The sequence below is a fragment of the Acomys russatus genome, chromosome 20 (genome assembly GCF_903995435.1).
Source record: "Acomys russatus chromosome 20, mAcoRus1.1, whole genome shotgun sequence".
Taxonomy (NCBI): domain Eukaryota; kingdom Metazoa; phylum Chordata; class Mammalia; order Rodentia; family Muridae; genus Acomys; species Acomys russatus.
In genome coordinates, this window is record NC_067156.1 from 53,674,267 (window position 1) to 53,694,733 (window position 20,467).

The 20,467-nt window shown below is 49.2% G+C and overlaps 1 protein-coding gene across 1 annotated transcript; it reads left to right on the forward strand.

Annotated features, from left to right (window-relative positions):
• The first annotated feature begins 5,851 nt into the window (after positions 1-5,851).
• Tubb6 (tubulin beta 6 class V) lies at positions 5,852-19,918 on the forward strand. Its single transcript, XM_051163489.1, has 4 exons — positions 5,852-5,989; positions 6,483-6,591; positions 8,185-8,295; positions 18,738-19,918. Exons 1-4 carry the CDS (start codon positions 5,933-5,935, stop codon positions 19,802-19,804), a joined length of 1,344 nt encoding a protein of 447 aa, XP_051019446.1. The 5' UTR covers positions 5,852-5,932; the 3' UTR covers positions 19,805-19,918.
• Positions 19,919-20,467: the final 549 nt, after the last annotated feature.

The following is a 20,467-nucleotide window of genomic DNA, read 5'->3' on the forward strand; positions in this document are numbered from 1 at the left end:
CTTGTGCTTCCCTCAGCAGGGCAGTTTTTTCATGTAGTAACAGTTATAATTATCACTGACGATTAGCTAGGCATAGTAGCACAGGCCTTTAATCCCAGCACTCACCATCTCTTCAACCCACTGAGCCATCAGCTTTAGATTTTTTTCTACCCCACCCCCCATGACCCCATTGCTTTACAGAGATTAAGGTAAGTGTTATCAGTGTCCTGCAAGGAGCGTGTATCTTGTCTTAGTACGGGAGATGGAGTAAATCCGACCAGTTCCTAGTTGATAAAGGTTTATTCCCATGGTTACCTCTGCCTCCTGAGTACTGAGTTTAAAGATGTGGGCCACTCGCCCACATTAATAACACTTATTCTTTTAAAAGCTTTACTGAAGCCTCGAGACAGAGACAGAAAGATGTCTGAGTCTCAGGCCAGCCAGAGTTACACAGTGAGAGCCTGCCTCAGTACAGAGCTTTACTGAGCTGCAGCTCGCTTACCATATACACCTGCTCCTTCGGAGCGGTCAGTTCAGCAGCTGTTAGTCCACTCACAGATCTGTCCACCACCACCACCACAGTCATTGTCTAGACATTTTCACCACTGAGAAACAAACCCACTCCCTTAGAAATCCACCCACTCGCCCTCCCTCCAGAGACCTGACAAACACTGCTCTACTCTGTGCCGCGTCGCTGGACTGGAATCCCACAATCTCCTGCACAGCCTGCTTCTTCCAGGCTTATCTGCCTTGACGCACACACCATTACTTTCTTCTTACTTGTTTCCAAGTAACATTCTGCTGTATGCCTCTGAGACAACAATTACATCTGGTGAATAAAAGTTACTCTTGAGCCGGGCGTGGTGGCGCACGCCTTTAATCCCAGCACTCGGGAGGTAGAGGCAGGCGGATCGCTGTGAGTTCGAGGCCAGCCTGGTCTACAAAGTGAGTCCAGGATGGCCAAGGCTACACAGAGAAACCCTGTCTCGAAAAACAAACAAACAAACAAAAAAGTTACTCTTACAGCATGGCTTTGCCACAGTGAAAGCAAATGATAACCTCAGCCCCCATCCCTTTCTGAAACAGAAGATGTCTGAGATTCTCAGCCCCAGGCACTGAAAACCTGATGGGCAGCTTTGACTTAATGACCTCACCCAGAGGAACCAGGACCATGACATAGTGGTCCAGGAGCCCAGGGGTGGAGGCAGGAGACATCAGGGTCAGTGTGATAGAACCAGCAGCACCCTCAGACTGGCCTCCTATCCTCCTACCCCCAAGCTTCTCCAACATACTCCATACGATACATAAATCGTCAGCAAGGCCTGGCCTACGTGATGGATCTCTAGCCACTTCCTTTAAAGGGACGTGTCCCCAACATGCTCTCCTGGATCCAGGAAGGAGTACCACTTGATGTACAGGGCCAAATGTCTACCCAATATTTAAATAGGCCCTAAGATGCCAAGCAGACCTGCCACAGTAAAGGCAAGCTGGTCAGGCACAGGGCTCCAGTGCTCTTTGGGGTGTAACCCACCACCAGTGATTCAGAGAACTGTATCAGAAGCTTCCAAAGCCCAGTCAGGCTTCCCTAAGTGTCATGAAACTGCACATCAGTCAGAGTGTGAAAATAGACCATGCCGTGTGAAACTGGAATGCCTTTCATGTACGGTCATATGACTCGCATTAACACCGGTTACTCTGGACCCTGCAGATTTGGGGAGGGACACCTACTTGTCTTCTCCAGTCTTTGCCACCACCAGACTGTAGAAATCGACATAAATAGCACACCGACTAGACTGTCTTGTCTAATTTGCAGTATGTAGACAAGGGGCCTGAGACACGTGGGGCAAGGTACTAGCCTGTGGTAACAATATGGCTGACTCCTGCAGCAGAGAACCCACTCTGGGTTTTGAGGTCTCCCGGAGCATCTTGCAGTTCTGGGCTCCTCATCTGAAATCCTTCCTATTCCCTCAGCCTGTGATCATGGGTGTTCTGGTTGGTTTTTTAAAAAATGCTTTTAGTTAGTATACATGAAGAAATTGGAACCGAGGAAATATTTTCTACCCTGAGCTGAACACAGTTCACTGTTAGCGGGTCTATAGGCTACCTTTGAAAACTTTATTCCAGTTTGTAACTAGGTCATCTCGGGCCAGTGAACCTCAAATGGGCTGTATCTATATCCACGTCCTTACTGACTTTAGTACAAGTGCCTCGTGGTGGGATGTGGGAACTTCCAGAGAATTAAGTTTTGGCAATGTTTTATGGAAGGCACCGTGGGCCAGAAGAGTTTAACACAAGCTAAACTTGGAGCACATAGGAGTGAGCAGGCTCTGGACCCCAGCAGCAGGCCAGGGTCCGAGTCAGAACCATTGCTGCCCTAGATCCAGATATGAGCCCCTGGGTCCCAATGTGTTCATTAAGTGCCAATCCCTGCTCTAGACAGTGCTACAGCCCAGACCCCAGGATTCCTGAGCCTGCTGCATCCAGGGCCTCTTGAGTCCTGGTGGCTTGAGGTTAGTATCTGTGGGTGAGAGGAATTTGGATTTGATGTAGGACGGTCAGTATTAGGGGAGAGCCGCTCCCCACTGTTGGAGGGATTGGGGTGGGGACGAAGGGAGTTGAGCCGAGAGTTGGGGCTGGTGTGCATATGCACATGCATGTACATTTAAGGGCATGTGCATATGTGTGTGCATGCATGTATGTGTGCATGCACACGCGTGCGCATGCATGCTGGGGATTAAGCCCCAGGCCTTTTTAATGCAGACAAGTGATTCACATAAGCTACGTTCCCAGCTTTTTGGACATCACTTGTGTGTTCCTACTCTACTTCCTCAGTACCCTGGGCCAGCCTCAGAACTAGGATACAGTCTTTTCATCCAATTGCAAGCAGGTTGATGGGATCTAAGCCGGCCCCATTTCTTTTCTCATCCTGCTAGGACATCTACTAGCATTGTGAGAATTCCATGAATTCTTATACAAAAACATCCAGCAATGTCTCATCCTCTTCTTACCCTCTCCCACCACACTGTAGGGGGCAGGTTTGGGGGGGGGCAAGAAGGGGCCCTTGAGAAACTCCACTAAGTCACGTAGTTCCTTATTGAATCCTGATCATTGCAGTAAAGTTCCTGGAGCTACCCTGGCACCCAGTTCCTAGCCCAACAGGAAGCCACAGCCTCAGATCACACCCCAGGACCACATTGTAGAAGTGGCTACTTCACAAAGTGGGTAGTGTCCTCTGAACTGCCCAGGAGACTGAAGATGAAGAGAAGAGGCCCCCCCCCCCCCCGCCTCTCCCGCCCCAAGAACTGCACAGCTCCTCTATGGGGCCTCCCACCCTAGTCTCTGCTCTGAGCAGAAGAAAAGGGTACTGTTTATGGGGAGTCAGTAACCACATTGAGCAACGGCAACAAGAGCGTAGATGAGAGAGGTGAATGCTCCATACAGGGAGCTGGCTAGGGTCAGGCTTGTGGTTTGGGCGCCTAGGTAAGGTTGTGCCTCCTTCCCAGCTTCTCCAGGAGCATCACTGGAGCTCTCTGCTCTGGGAGGAGAACAAGGCTGGAGTGATGGAGGGGGAGGGGACATCCAGTGGATAAAACAATACCCCAATTTGGAAGCATTTGAAAAGCTCCTGGAGAAAGATGATTTTGGGTGTCTTTTGCCCCCTTTCGAAGACAAGTGAATACATTGTTTTAGGGTTGGTTCCTATGGCTGTGATGAAACACCATGACCAAAAGCAACATGGAGAGGAAAGGGTTTTGTTAGGCTTACGTATCCTGAATCACAACCCACTAAGAGAAGCCAAGGCGCCAAGGCAGGAACTCCAACTGGGCAGCAACCCGGAGCCAGACGCTAATGTCGCTAATGTCGAGGCCACAAAGGGTGCTGCTTACAGGCTTGTTGGGCCTGCTTTTTTTTTCTATTTTTAATAAAACCTAGGATCACCAGCTCTGGGATGGCAACACACACACACACACACACACACACACACACACACACACACACACACACACACACACACACACACACACACACACACTGGGCTGGGCCCTCTCCCCCATCCATCACTAATTAAGAAAATGCTGTATAGCTGGATCTTATGGAGGCATTTTTTTCTCAATTGGGGTTCCCTCCTTTCAGGTGGTTCTAGCCAGGACGCACACGTCCATCCATATTTGCACTCTCATTCTCCCCCACTCTCTTTCTCTCTTTTGGAGACAGGGTCTGATGTAGGCCAAGTTTGCCTCAAATGTGATATCTAGCCTAGATTGATATTGAACCTTTATAGTGCTAGGAATCCAAGCATGTAGCCCCACACCCCGTTCCTGCATTGCCTTCTAGGCAAACACTCCACCAACAGAATGCTTCCCCAGTGCCACACTAGGGTGTTCTCAGTCTTAGCAGATCTAAAAAGAAACCTCTGGTACAAATAACAGGGTTTTTTGTTTTGTTTTGTTTGGTTGGTTGGTTTTGGTTTCTTAAAGACAGGGTTTCTCTGTGTAGCCTTGGCTGTCTTGGACTTGCTATGTAGACCAGGCTGGCCTCGAACTCAGAGATCCACCTGCCTCTGCCTCTCTGAGTACTGGGATTAAAAGTTTGCTCAAGTTACAGATCTTGCTGCTTCCTTGTTGTGTGACCTTTCTGCCTCTCTTGGGATCAGGAGGACACAGGTTTCCAGATTCCCCTCACAGGAGGTGCTCTTGGGAGAGCACCTGGGAGTCTCTAATGGCTGCACGGGCCACAGGTGCCAAAGAATCCTAGCACCTGAGAGCCTTTTATTTTACAAACGAGGAAACTGAAGCTTGGAATCTTATTACCAGAATGGAAAAGCAAGTCATTTCAGCCATCACCCAGGGCTCGTTGCTCTCTGGGTCCCTAAGGACACCTTGATTTTCACCCACATGTTTCCCCTCTCCTTGAGTGAGATCCCTGCCGGATGAGCCTCCCACGGGATTTCAGAGTCTTCTATGCTCCCTGGTATCAAGACACCCCTACCATCCTTATGGGTTAAGTGAGGGCATCTGCGAATAAAAGGAGATTATCTGCTGGAGGGGCTGGGGCAGCCTCCCAGGATGGAATGCCCAGCAGTGGCAGAGTCAACTGCTGAGGTCAAGAATAGCTTGGGAGGCATCATACAATTGTCGGGCACTCCGATGGCTCATCTCCGAGTGGCCCCTTGCCTCTGATGAGATTACAAAGACACGCTCTTTGCGGCTGCTTTCCCTGTGGTCCTCTCCCTCAAGCAGCACGGCGCCCGTGTACTTGTGCAGCTCCCTCACGATAGCGCTCAGTTTTGTTTTGTGCTGCATTTTCCAAAAGTGATGGAGTAAGGGTAGGAACGAGGCCAGCCCTAGCGGCCAAGCACTCGTTAAGCTGCGTGGATGAGGGTGTTGGTAGTCAAATACGGCGATGGAGTCACCCTATGAATGGTACGGGAGAGGCAGGCAAAGGCGTGCAAGCTAAATATTCGTACTTAGGATAGGGAGACATCAGAATGAATCCATGTCGGGTCTCAAAGGTAGCCTTCTACCCTCGCAGGGCTATGGGTGACTCTCCCAGTTCTTTTGGGAGCATTGTAACCCACCCGATGGCAGGTGACCAATATGCTGGGTTCCAGTCTACTCCAGGTACTAACAGCAAGGAGGGACAGCAAAGGTGGTAAAGCGAGAGCTTAGGGCTTCCCTCATCTCTTCCTCGGGAATCCCGGCCAGTCGGTCCTGCGCGACCTAGCTCGACCCAGCCCGGCCACCAGGGTTTCAGCTGTCCAGACCACCAGCGGGGCAAGGATCAGCCCGCTAGCCTTTGGGAGGGGGCGGGGACTGCAAGGGAAACGGTCTTCTGCCATTGGCTGGGAAGGCGAGGGCGGAGAGCCGAGCAGGGTCGAGTCCCCGCCGCGCCCGCCGGACCGTAATCACGCTGCCGTCGGGAGAGCCAGTGCCTGAGCGCAGACGCGCCCGCCATGAGGGAGATTGTGCACATCCAGGCGGGCCAGTGCGGGAACCAGATCGGTACCAAGGTGGGCCTGGGCGCGCGTTCCGCTCCCGTGGGTGGGCAGTTAGTGTCGCCAGTCTGGGAAGACCCCTGCCTTGCTCCTCGGTGCCAGGTTGACCCTATGCACTCCCAGGGGAGCAAGTCCCGGAGAGCCCGCCCAGTGTCCCTGCGGGTTGACCAGAGTATCTGGCCCAGAGAGTGGGCCACCGGTCCCAGCTGCGGGTTCCAGAGGGTGTGTTCGGGGACCAGACCCAGAGAGTGAGCCACCGCCCCAGAAGGGCGCACCCTCGAGAACTGGCCCCGGAAAGTGGAACTCCAAGTTCCTGCGCGGACCAGGGGACCCGGCCGGGAGAGTGGATTACTGGTCTTAGTGGACCGAGGGGGGTTCCGACACATGGGTTGCGCCCGGGACTGAGGGCTCGGGGAGCCGGCCGCAGGTCCCGGTGAAGGGGTCTTTGGGTGGCGGGGGCTTCCTGGGCTCCGGGTCTGACTCTGTCCCTTCGCCGCGCCCTCGCAAGTTTTGGGAAGTGATCAGCGATGAGCACGGCATCGACCCGGCCGGAGGCTACGTGGGCGACTCAGCGCTGCAGCTGGAGAGGATCAGCGTCTACTACAATGAGTCATCCTGTGAGTCGCGCGGCTTCTGGCAGTCTTTCCCCACCCCCTACCCCTGCAACACCCTCCCCCCGCTCCCCTCCCGGCCTCCGGCGCCGGCACCTGGCCTTTCCCGGCTGCCTCTCGGGCATGCCCTGACAGGACCCTACTGTACCCTGCCGGGGACCCCGGGCTGGACCCAGAGGGGGAGGTGTTCGGGGTGCGGTCTTGGCGCCCCGAGAGTTCACTCAGGGAAAAGTTCGGGCGGGATAGAGTTGGATGCCCGGCCACTCCCTCACTCCCCCTGGAGCGGGAAACCCGCCCTAGGTCTATTCAAACTTTGGGATCCGGCCTATCCCGAAGGCTTGAACCAAACCATCCGTTGAGGTTGTGAAATAACTCCATCTTTCCCAGGCCATCCTTTTCTTAAACTTTTAACGAATCAGAGTAACCAAATGGAATGGAGTTTTGAAGGCATCTTTTATTAGCGATGCTTAGCTAAAATGTTGAGAAACACTTGTTTAAATTATTTTTTTCTGGTCCTTCACCTAAAATTATCTTCACTGGACACTAAAACTGCAGACAGCTCTGAGTAATTAATGGGGAGATTAGTAAAATTCCTGACACAGGGTGATCCCAGTTTGGGAATCATAGCACCTCTCTGCCCTCCAGACTATTTTTACAGCCAATTTTTATTATAAAAGTATGACACATACCTCACAAAACAACAACATCCCAGAACATAGAAAGAACACCCAGAAATGACATGTGCAGGCACTCCCATGGCATGACATTGAAAGTGCATCCAAGACAACTGTGTTTGGAGTCACCAGATTTTTTAAAGGCACTTCTCAGCTGTCTACCCAGAACTGGGAAGGGCGGTAGACATAAATCATGGGATATTGTTCATATAAGTAGACACGGACGCTCTAGGCAGCTCTAGGAGAAACTCCAGCGTGTAGTGTACTTCCTCTCATTCAACGGGTGGCCTTTGCGACAACCCTCGCCTCAACTCGGTCACGTGCAGAGAGAGCCAAGCAGGATGTGGTGGAATACACCCACATCCTCCAGACCCTGTAAAAGCCAGCATCCTCACTGGGAGCTACAGCTTGCCCCCGTGGCAATCAGTGCTGCACAGGCACATTCTTACTCAAAAGTGAAGACTTCCTAGGGACCCAGAACCCCTGGGGATGGCACCTGGGAGGAGCTGCTCAGACAGCTTGGGTCCACGCAGGTCTGCAAATGTGAATGGGGCGGGTGGAGGGCCAGATTGCTGCCACAGCCCTTGTTACTCCCACGTGGTTAGAGATGTGCAGCTGTCTAGTAGGAAAGGCACAGCAGCTATGAAGCAGGCAGGGGAGTTGATTTCTTACTAGTCCTGCTTATGGCTTAGTGGTTCTTCATCCCAAGGTTAAGGTTCTCTGATAGATCTGGGTGTCAGGGAGGCAGAGGCAGGTGTGAGTTCGAGGCCAGCCTGGACTAAGACTTCCTCTGATAGAGGAAGTCCCAGGGCCTCCTCTGAAAAAGACACTGCTTGACCCTGCCCTGTAGCTCTGACCTGGTGAGAAACTTGCTGAAAAGAAAGGAAGTAACTTTTGTGGGCTTTTTTTTTTCTCCCTCCTCCAGCTCAGAAGTATGTACCCAGGGCTGCCCTGGTGGACTTGGAGCCAGGCACCATGGACAGTGTGAGGTCTGGGCCTTTTGGGCAGCTCTTCCGGCCCGACAACTTCATCTTCGGTAGGTTCCATCTTGCTTGTTTTTATGTTATCGTGGTGCCAGGGATTGAGTTGGGATAGTCTATGTGTGGTGACTCTGTCGCTATTGGAAAGGTTTCAGATTTTGGAGCATTGGGGATTTTCAGGTTAGGGATGCTGAGCCGTGCTTGTGAGAGGCAGAGTGCATTCCAGGGCAAGGGGAGGATTCTAAGGGTGACTCCGGCTTCTAAGCACTATGGAGAGTGAAATGTATCATGTACATTTTATATCCTGGCCCTTTCTTCAGAAGGCCCCAGGCAGACAGTTTAATTGAGGGGTTCCTGAGAGGAAATAATGGAAGTGCCAGCGTTGCCTATGAGGCTAAGTAGCTTTACCCAAGCATAATGCGGGAAAGCTACAGAACAAAACCACTTAAACTACCAAGGCAAAAGTCCAAATGTCACTGTGTTTAAAAATAAGACAGTACCTTGTGGGGTGTTGTGCCACACACAACTGCTGTACCTCCCAGCACGGGGGAGGCAGAGGTGAATCTCTGAGTTTGAGGTTAGCCTGGTCTATATAGTGAGATTCAGGTCAGCCAGAGCTACATAGTAAGACCTTGTCTTTTAAAAAAAAAAAAAAAAAAAAAAAGAGGGCCGGGCATGGTGGCACATGCTTTTAATCCCAGCACCCGGAGGCAGAGGCAGGTGGATCACTGTGAGTTCGAGACCAGCCTGGTCTACAAAAGTGAGTCCAGGACAGCTAAGGCTAACAAAGAGAGTCCCTGCCTCAAAAAACCAAAAGAAGGAGAAGGAGAAGGAGAAAGCTGCTCTTCTAAAGGTCCTGAGTTCAATTCTCAGCAACCATGCGGTGGCTCACAACGATCTATAATGAGATCTGGTGCCCTCTTCTGGCCTGCAGGCAGAATATTGAATACATAATAAATAAATCTGAAGAAGGAGGAGGAGGAGAAAGAGAAGAAAAAGAAGAAACCCACCACATATTATGATAGACTACAGTTAAGAGTCTAGCACACTGCCACCAGCCCTCTGGCCCTTACACTCACCACACAGTTTTGGACTTGCCGTTTAACTTGTTTAACCTGCACTGGGACTCTCTAGCCCTTAGTGACACAGAATCAAAGATTAGATATGTAGGAAGTCACAGAAATGCTCCCACGTGGAAACTGCAATTTTGCCTCTTACAAAGCTTTTATGCTTGGTTCCCTTCTGAAGAAAGAATCCGGCCATGGAGAGTGTTGCACGCCTGTAATCCCAGTGCTCAGAGGTGGACGCAGGAGGCCATTTCTGGCTACATAGGAGGCTTGAAGCCAACTTAGAGCTCCATAAGATCCTATGCAACAAGAAAGACCCACCTGGGGGCCACTGTTGTAACAGCAGGAAAGGGTGACATGCTTTGCACAGATTGGTACTCAACGGCTTTCAGTTAGTAACCCCTGTAGGTCTGGGCAGGGACCTGTCTCCGGCCTCTCGTAGGCACCATGTAGCCAAGCAGAGAAAGAAACTGGCAGCCAACTCTGGCTCTATGACCTTCGTGTGTTATTTGCCTTCTCTGAGTGTCTTCAGCTTTGTGGTCTGTGATGGCATGTAGGGCACTCCCCAGCACTGCCAAACAAACAAACAGAACCCAAAAACATTGCCTTTTTTGCCCCCTTGCAGGGGCCCTTTAAGAAGTTCTAAGCTCCTATGAGTCTCTGAGCAGAGATAATGGTGGTGCATAAAGCACTTGCCTTAGAAGCTTGAGCAGGCCTAGGATTTTCCCTGAACTCACATAGAGCTAGATATGGCAGCATCTTATAGATGAATGGAGGATGCAGAACCCAACAGAAGCTCACAGGCAGGGAGGGGGCCGGGGTGGGATGGAGGGGGGTTAGTGTGAAACAGTGAGTGGAAGACCTTATCTCAAACACAATGGAAAATTGTCCTCTGACCTACACAGGTGGAGTGCAGTCAGCCCACTCTCAAGCTCCACCCCAAAGCCTTAGATGAGCAGTGCTTTGGGTGTTCTGGCAAGGGTGAGCAGATTGGTTGTATAGAGTTGGCCTCATGAAGGACAGTCCTTCAGAAGTACGGTCAGCTTCTGGTGTGAATCCAGTAGGCTGAGAACCAATTTCACTCTGGGTTCCTGGTAACTAAATTCTTTTTGTGTTCAAGGCAGGTGTGGTGGCTCGGTCCTCTAATCCCAGCACTCGAGGGTTAGAGGCAGGTGGATCTCTGAGTATGAGGCCAGCCTGGTCTACAAAGTGAGTTCTAGGACAGCCAGAGCTGTGTAGAAAGACTCTATCTCAAAAGGAAGGGAGGAGGGAGGGAGGAAAACTAGCATACCCAAATCATTTCCCATGTTGTCTCTCTCTGTATAACCGTGGTCAACACTGTGGTCTACCTTAACCTGTCTATTCTGATAGTCTTGTTTTAATTATACATTATGTAGATTTTTTTTCACTGACTATCAGAAACCATACGTTGTGTTAGTGTGTAATTGTAAGGTCTGTAGTTTCAATTGGCACATGATGTAATTAATTGATGGTAATTAATTCTTAACTTTATAAGGCTGGTTCTCAATAATTATTTGACAGGAAACTAATGTTTGCTCTTATGCAGTAATAAGGTGGCTGGAAGGTGGCTTAGCTGGTAAAGTACTTGCTTTGCAAACATGACCTGGATTCAGATGCTCGATAGCCCAGCTCCCCTGTGTGTACCTATACTCCTAGTGCTGGGGAGATGGAGGTGGATACCTGGGGTATACTCAGCCAACCAGTCTAGCCGGCTCAGAGAGCTCCAGTTAAGTCAGAGACCCTGTCAATTGAGGAAGATGTTCTCTGGTCTCCTCTCACACATGTGCACACACACCCACACACGTGTACACACATGTGTGCACACATGCATACCCAGAGAATACTGAAATGATCCAGGAATGGTAGTGTGGGCCTGAAATCCCAGTGCTTTGGATTTGGAGGCAGAAAGCTGGGGAATTTAAGCCAGTCTGGGCTACGTGAGGCCCTGTCTCAAACGAGCAAACAGAATAATACTGTGAGACTGAAGATACTGGCTTAGTGGTTAAGAGCACTTGCTGGTCAGTTATGAAAACTGAAGCTCAGACCTCAGCACTCACATAACAAGCCTAACATCCCACACATACTTGTAGCTGAAGCCCCTAGGGGAGTAGAGGCAGGAGGATTGCTGGGACTTGCTGGTTTCCAGCCTGGGGAATGGAGAGGAAATAGAACAGAAGCTGCAGGTTCAGAGCCAGACCTTGCCTCACATGGACAGAGTGAGAGAATAAGACAGCTTTGTCTGGTCGTGCATGCACTCACACGTGTGCAGATGCTCACAGACATAGGTCCATAAGTAAATCTTTTTTTTTTTTTTTAAGAGTTATTTATTATTATGTATACAGTGGTTTGCTTGCATGTACTCCTGCAAGCCAGAAGAGGGCGCCATATCACATTACAGATGGTTATGAGCCACCATGTGGTTGCTGGGAATTGAACTCAGGACCTTTGGAAGAGTAGGCATTGCTCTTAACCACTGAGCCATCTCTCCGGCCCCAGTAAATCTTCTTTTAAAAGAATATGAACGTATGGGCCCCACAAAAGTCCTTCTTCTTGCTGAGTAGTAGACTTTCAAAAGCCAAATAAACATTTCAGAAGACTCGGACAAGTCTTCCCAGTGGGCAAGTGCCAGTTTTACCTCTGCCTTTACCTGAACTTAAAGACATTGCTGTCCAAGTACTAATCCTAGTAGTGACTTAGGGCTTTGGGAACTGCCTTATCAGGATTGGGGTGTGGCTTAGTGGTAGAACATGTGCTTAGGACATGGGAAGGCCTGTGTTTGATTCTCCAGGACCACAAATACAAGCTGGGGGGCAGGGTGGGAGGTATTCACCCTGTAGGAATCACAAAACAACCCTGAAAATGGCTATTGTGTGTATAAAGTATCTGTGCCAAAAAGACAAACTTGGACATGGTACACGAGAGACTCACCCTGGAGAAACCTGAAGGCCCAAGTCAAAATAGCTGACCCGAACACTTCCCAGTGAAGAAGGCTGTTTGACTAGACCCCGGGCACGTAGCCCCTTCCTGCTCTTTGTGAGAGTAAGAGGCTTGTATCCAGCTCTGCACTGTTTATGACGTTAAAGTTACGCTGGGCTTTCTAGAATGCCGGTGGTGTCTTTCTTCACGTGAGTAGTCACCATGTTATGATCCATGCATTTTACATGCCTTCAGTCTGTTGTAAGGAAAATGGTAGGTTCCATGGAGTTGATGGCTGGTCCACAGCAGCACAGTCATGTTTTCTCTTCATCTTTTCTGGGTGTTGTGCCCCAGTTGCAGCCCTGTTATGAAACTGGATCATGCCAGTTTCCTTTGGTTTGAACTGAAACATAGAAGGTGGTTAGGAAGGATCTATAGTCACCATTCCAGCTACTGGTACATGGTTCAAAAAGAGCAAGCACGAATTGGGGCAGATGCAAATGTCATTTAGTTTTTTCAGTTGACCCTCCTGTGCATCCTCAAAAAAAATGCCAGGAAGTGGCATCTGGGGGCTGGGGAGATGGCTCAGTCAGCAAAGAGCTTCCTGTACAGTCAGTCATGAGGACTAAGTTCCACTTAAGAAAAAAAAAAATCTGGGCCAGGTGCAGTGGTGCACACCTGTAATCCCATCACTCAGGGAGGCAGAGGCCAGTGGATCTCTGTGAGTTCGAGGCCAGCCTGGTCTACAAAGCGAGTCCAGGACAGCCAAGGCTACACAAAGGAACCCTGTCTTGAAAGGGTCCCCGGGACCTGCTGGTCAGCCTGTAGAGCTGAACCAGTCGGCTCCAGGTTCAGTGAGTGCATCTGCAGAACATGAGAGGAGATCAGCTGAGGAAGATACTTCTCAGCCTCCAGCTCTGCATTCTTCACACATGCACAGGTGCACATATGTGCATGCACACACATGCAGAGAAGGAAAAGACATTTGGCATTTAAAGCTGTCCCTGAATGTTTTTGTACCTTCATTCATTCATTCTCTTTCCTTTTTAAATATGTTTAAAATATTTCTCTACTTTTTTTTTCTTTCTATTTTTGAGACAGGGTTTCTCTATGTAGCCTTGGCTGTCCTGGAGCTTGCTCTGTAGACCAGGCTGGCTTTGAACTCAGAGATCCACCTGCCCTGTCTTCCAAGCGCTGGGATTAAAGGTGTGAGCCATCATAGACTGGCTTTTTAAAAATTATTATTATTATGTATACAGTGCTCAGTCTACATGCAGGCCAGAAGAGGGCATTTGATCACATTATGGATGGGTGTGAGCCACCATGTGGTTGCTGGGAACTGAACTCAGGTCCTCTGGAAGAACAGACAGTGCTCTTAACTGCTGGGCCATCTTTCCAGCCTTTTTTTTTTTAAAGACAGGTTCTCAACTATGTAGTCCTGGCTGACCTGGAACTTGAGTATATACTACCATACCCAGGCTTATTCTTTTATTTCTCTCTCTCTCTCTCTCTCTCTCTCTCTCTCTCTCTCTCTCTCTCTCTCTGTGTGTGTGTGTGTGTGTGTGTGTGTGTGTGTGTGTGTGTGTGTGTGTGCGCGCGCGCGCACGCGCGCTGGGGGGTGTCAGGTATATGTGGGTACCCACAGAGGCCAGAAGGTGTTGACTCCTCTAGAGTTGGAGTTTATAGGCATTTGTGAGCCACCTGATGGGTATTGGGAACTGAAGTTGGGTCTTCTGGAAGAGCAACAGCAGGTGTTCTTAACCACTGAGCCATCTTTGCAGCTCTCCTGTTAAGAAGCTTACTTACAAGCTGGGCAGTGGTGGCGCACACCTTTAATCCCAGCACTTGGGAGGCAGAGGCAGGTGGGTCTCTGTAAGTTCAAGGCCAGCCTGGTCTATAAAGTGAGTCCAGGACAGTCAAGGCTACCCAGAGAGACTCTGTCTTGAAAAACCAAAAAAGAAAGAAAGAAAGAAAAACAAAAACTTACTTACTGACTGACTTATTTACTCACTTATTTGATACAGAGGCTCACTATATAGGCTTGCCCTGAATTTTCTGTGTAGACCAAGATGCCTTCAAACTCAGAGATCTGCTTGCCTCTGCCTCCCAACTGCTGGAATTAAAGGCCTGCACCACCATGCCCAATTCAGAATGTTTAAAAAAATTTAGCAAGTTGTCCTGACACAAAATATCCTTAGTTATAATTTAACAAATTGGATATTGTTTTTAATTAAGAATTGTGACTTATTTAAGATAAGCTGGGTGTGGTGGCTCATAAGTATAATTTGAGCACCCAGAAAGCAGAAGAGGGGAGTCACTGTGATTGGAGGACAGTCTGGTGTATATAGTGTGATTTGAGGGTAGCCTGGGCTACAGAATGAGACCCTGTCTTTAAAAAAAAAAAAAAAAAAAAAGTCACTTGTCTAAAATGCTTATTTTACATTTCTTTTGTTCTGGCTATACCAGCTGGCCAGTGAACACATGCTCATATTTTATGTGGGTCTAGGGATCTGAATTCAAGAACTGTCTTAAATACAACTGACTCACAGCTCTTAGTTAGCTTTGGGAAGTTGAAGTAGACCATTGTTAAGCAGGGCTTGTGGAAGAGTGTGTGTGAGGGCCCATCCTCTGCACCAGAGGACTGAACCAATAAGCTGGTGTCGTCTCAGTTCTGGATATAGCTTGAAATGTCACATGCCTTTTGTCCCAGCACTTGGGAGGTAGAGGCAGGTGGAGTTTGAGGTCAGCCTGTTCTACCTGGTGACTTCTAGGACAGCAAGGGCTACATAGAGTGACCTCTTTGAAAAAAACAAAAAAGGAATGCACTTGCATTTGTAATATATAATTTTAAAAAGTGAGAGTTACTTATATTTGAGTTCCCAATGACATGATCATATGCTTTCATTCTTAATTGCTGGTTGCACTGCAGTCATGCCAAGGGAGACTGTGGGAAGGAAGCTAAGCGCCAGACAGGCTGTTTCCTTAAAGCCCTTTTGTGGATTTGTAGTTTTCCTTCAAATGCAGGACTAGCCGAGGACCAGGGGAGCAAGATCTGGAAGACTTAATTTTTCACCAGTGTGAGTTGGAGGGCAACCAGAGGGCCGACTGTGAAGCAACCCTGGGTGCCTGCAGTATGCCTGCCGGGCTTCAGGTTTGCAGCCAGTGTTTAACAAGCTGCAGCTGCAGCTGCTGAGTAATGGCCAAATGCATCTCAGAGATGTTCAACTTATGACCCCCCAAATATGTAAGCAGGGAGGATCTGTTGCTATGAGACAGGGGCAAAATATTTTTTAGAAGTCACCAGCTTCCTTCTTTTGTCAAGTAGAGACGACTTGGGGGCTAATCTGCGCTATGAATAAGGAGGAACCTGAGTCACTGGCTCAGGCTGGGGTGAGTTCAGACTCACTCTAACGCTTTGAACTTGAGCTAGCTTGATGTAAGGTCCGCATCTTGCCTGAAGCCACCTTCTGTGCTTTCTGCGCCTTTAATGAATGGTTCCCTACATTCCGAGTCGACCCCAGGGTTTGCTCTTCTCAGTGTCTGTCTCAGGGTCTGGCCTGGCTGTTGCCTGCTGGGTTCTGTTTGTGGGTGCATAAGAGGGACAATGACCACCTGTGCTGGCCACTCTTTTATCAACTTGATAAAAGCTAGACTCGTTTGGGATAAAGGGATTGCAATTGAGAAAGTACCTTCATCAGATTCACCTATGGGCCAGCCAGTGGGGCATTTTCTTCCTTCCTTTCTTTTGTTTTTGTTTGTTTTGTTTTCAAGACAAGGTTTCTCTGTGTAGCCCTGGCTGCCCTGAAAGTTTCTCTGTAGACTAAGCTGGCCCTGAACTCACAGGAACCTGCCTGTACCACTGCCTCCCCAGTGCTGGGATTAAAGGCATGCACCATCACCCAGCCAGTGGGCACTTTCTTGATTAATGATCAGTGTGGTAGGGCCCAGCCCATTGTGGGCAGGTGGTCCTGGGTTTTATAAGAAAGCAAACTGTGGGGAGCAAGCCAGTGAGCAGCACCCCTCCATATGGCCTCTGCTTCAGTTCCTGCCTCTAAGTTCCTGCCTTGAGTTCCAGCCCTGGTTTCTGTTCATGATGGACTATAAATCCTTTCCTCTCCAAGTTGCTTTTGGTCATGGTGTTTTATCACAGCCATAGAAACTCAAAACACCATCTTAGAGTTTGCACAGAAAGAAGAGAACCAGGTGGGCATCACTGGGCAGCACAGCTGGACAGGATGAAAGAGAACGAGAGAGAGAGGCTCATCTTAGGCAAGGTTAGGCCAGGGAAAAGCAAGTAAGAAAATGGCTACCTCAGAGGCTAGGGGGCTGGTGCCTGCTACGTGGGTCCTGTAGCTGCGGAGCAGGTATTTGCCAGACCACCAAATAGCTGCTCTGTCGATGGTCTTGGTACCTCACCACACCCAGAGAGGCATAGATGGCAGGATGGAGCACCCTCCTGAGGCTGGCAAAGTCAGAGAGGGGAAGCCACTGTGGTCAGGCTTGGGTGTCCCTAGAAGCTTAATATTTAATATTTTAATATTGAAAAATTTTAATACTGAAATGTGATTTCTGTTTTCACCACTAAGTGAAATCAAAGGGTCTGATGTTCTCTCCAAATATCACACAAGTGTGTAGTGTAACAATGGGGACCCTTTAGCCCCCCAGTGGCCATGAGGTTGTATCCTTAGGCAGATAACTAGTATAGATGGTTAGGGTTTTCTATGTACACTCACTCTTACATGTTTGCATACACAATTGATTCCGTGTTCTGGAAATGAAATTATGCTATACATACTCTTGAAGCCTCTTGAGAAGCTCACTAACATGTCTGTCAGACATCTTCCATGGCAGTCATAGTACCTTTCTACTGTACATGTGATTCAGTGACTCGGCTTATTGATGATACGTAAAGTGATTCACTTAAAAGCATATTTTCATATTCCCTTGGTTATCTTATAAAATGTGTCTGTTGAGTTTTAAATTTATTTATTTATTTATTTAATTTATACAGTATCTGCCTGCATGTGTGCCTGCAGGCCAGAAGAGGGCACCAGATCTCATTCTAGATGGTTGTAAGCCGCCATGTGGTTGCTGGGAATTGAACTCAGGACCTCTGGAAAAACAGACAGTGCTCTTAACCTCTGAGCCATCTCTCTAACCCTGAGTTTTAAATTTTTAAGATTTTATTTTTTTACATGCATATGACTGTCCATGTATATGACTGTATGTATGTGCACCACATGCCTGCAGTACTTGGAGAGACCAGAAGAGGGTGTCAGATTACATGGAACTGAAGTTACACATAGTTATGAGCTGTCATGTAGGTGCCAGGAAATAATCTAAGGTCCTCTGCAGGAGCAGTTAAATACTCTTAACCACTGAGCCATCTCTCCACCCTGCAAATAAATCTTGGTGAAAGATTACTTTTGATTTTTGGCATGTACTGAAGTAGATAAGATTGGGGGTGGGGGGGGGTGTTTTTTGTTTTTGTTTTTAAGATTTATTTATTGCCGGGCAGAGGCAGGTGGATTGCTGTGAGTTCGAGGCCAGCCTGGTCTATAAAACGAGTCCAGGACAGCCAAGGCTACACAGAGAAACCCTGTCTTGAAAAAAACCAAAACCAAAAAAACACAAAAAACAAAAGATTTGTTTATTTATTAAGTATACAGTGTTTTGCCTACATGTACACCAGAAGAGGACATCAGATCTCATTATAGATGGTTGTGAGCTACCATGTGGTTGCTGGGAATTGAACTCAGGACCTTTGGAAGAGCAAGCAGTGCTCTTTACCTCTGAGCAATCTCTCCAGCCTAGGGGGTAGGGTGGGGTATGGGTGTGGGGGTTGGCAGCTTGTTTTTTAAGACAGGGTTTCTCTGTGTAGCCTTGGATGTCTTGGAATTTACTATGTCGACCAGGCTAGCCTTGAACTCAGGGATCTGTCTCTGCCCTCTGAGTGCTGGGAAAAAGGCATGTGCTACCACCTCCATATGCAGATAAAATTGAATGACACAAAACAAATCATTCTGTGTATGTATACACACACACACACACACACACACACACACGGACATTATTGTTTTGTTTTTGTTGAGTGTTGTTGTTTTCAGACAGTGTTTCTCTGTGTAGCCTTGGCTGTCCACAACTCGCTTTGTAGACCAGGCTGGCCTTGAACTCACAGTGATCCGCCTGCCTCTGCCTCCCGAGTGCTGGAATTAAAGGCATGCGCCACCACGCCTGGCTTCCTTTTCTTTTCTTTTCTTTCTTCTTCCCGAAGACAAGGTTTCTCTGTGTAGCCTTGGCTGTCCTGGACTTGCTTTGTAGACCAGGCTGGCCTTGGACTCACATCAATCTGCCTGCCTCTGCCTCCCGAGTGCTGGGATTAAAGACATGGGCCACCACGGCCGGCTCTTGTGCTATTATTTCTTACATTGAGAAACTATTGATCGTAGAAAGCAGGTCACTGATACCTCCTCTGGAATCTTGCTGTCTTGCAGGACAGACAGGCGCTGGAAACAACTGGGCCAAGGGGCACTATACTGAGGGCGCGGAGCTGGTGGACTCGGTGCTGGATGTGGTGCGTAAGGAATGTGAGCACTGCGACTGCCTGCAGGGCTTCCAGCTCACACACTCGCTGGGCGGCGGCACGGGCTCAGGGATGGGCACACTGCTCATCAGCAAGATCCGTGAGGAGTACCCAGACCGCATCATGAACACCTTCAGCGTCATGCCGTCGCCCAAGGTCTCGGACACCGTGGTGGAGCCCTACAATGCCACGTTGTCGGTGCACCAGCTGGTGGAGAACACTGATGAGACCTACTGCATCGACAATGAGGCCCTCTACGACATCTGCTTCCGCACGCTCAAGCTGACCACGCCCACCTATGGGGACCTCAACCACTTGGTATCTGCCACTATGAGTGGTGTCACCACATCACTGCGTTTCCCTGGCCAGCTTAACGCCGACCTGCGCAAGCTAGCTGTGAACATGGTGCCCTTCCCGCGCCTGCACTTCTTCATGCCTGGCTTCGCCCCCCTCACAGCCCGGGGCAGTCAGCAGTACCGTGCCCTGACGGTACCAGAGCTCACACAGCAGATGTTCGATGCCAAGAACATGATGGCTGCCTGCGACCCGCGCCACGGCCGCTACCTGACCGTCGCCACCGTCTTCCGGGGCCCCATGTCCATGAAGGAGGTGGACGAGCAGATGCTGGCCATCCAGAACAAGAACAGCAGCTACTTCGTGGAGTGGATCCCTAACAACGTCAAGGTGGCCGTGTGTGACATCCCACCACGGGGCCTGAAGATGGCCTCCACCTTCATTGGCAACAGCACTGCCATCCAGGAGCTGTTCAAGCGCATCTCGGAGCAGTTCTCAGCCATGTTCCGGCGCAAGGCCTTCCTGCACTGGTTCACCGGCGAGGGCATGGATGAGATGGAGTTCACGGAGGCCGAGAGTAACATGAACGACCTGGTGTCTGAGTACCAACAGTACCAGGACGCCACAGTCAACGACGGCGAAGAGGCTTTTGAAGACGAGGATGAAGAAGAGATCAACGAATAGGGGCCCTTAGGATGTTCCCTGCACACCTGCTCTTTTGTTAGCTCTGATGGTGTGGTAATGGTGCCGTGGTCTAGGCATGTCACAGACCCCTCTCAAACCACACACTACACTGTTGCCCGGGTTACCTGGAACAGAGAGCTTTCCTTTACCAGAGAATTGGCAGTCCCAGAAGACCAGGGAGATTTTATACAGGAACACTGAAAGCAAAGTAGGGGGCCGTACAGAGCTAAAGAAAGGGACCACCTTCTGTTAAGCGTGCAGCCATCAGAGTTAGCAGGGGAGTTAGAATAGGATTTGTTTCTTCATCCTTGGTGATTAAAAACTAAAGCCGCACAGTGTTGCCTTAATTGAATATGCAATATGGAACTTTATGACAATCCATTCATAATAAAATGTTAAACCTGTTCCTTGGTCTCTTAAACTTCACCAAAGCAATGTGATATTTTTAAAATACCTATTTTGTGAGATAACCCCTAAGTCTCTTACCAAAATACCTTACCTATCCTGGAAATCGCCATTTGGAGTAGGGCCTGCTGAGGGTCAGGGAAACCTTGCCACACCTATTCCTGTTCAGAAGAGGGGGGAAAGGAGAGGTGAGTACCACTGACATCCCTGTAGGTACAACGTAATTTTCCCAACACCACTCTCCTGCCCCTAGGCTTG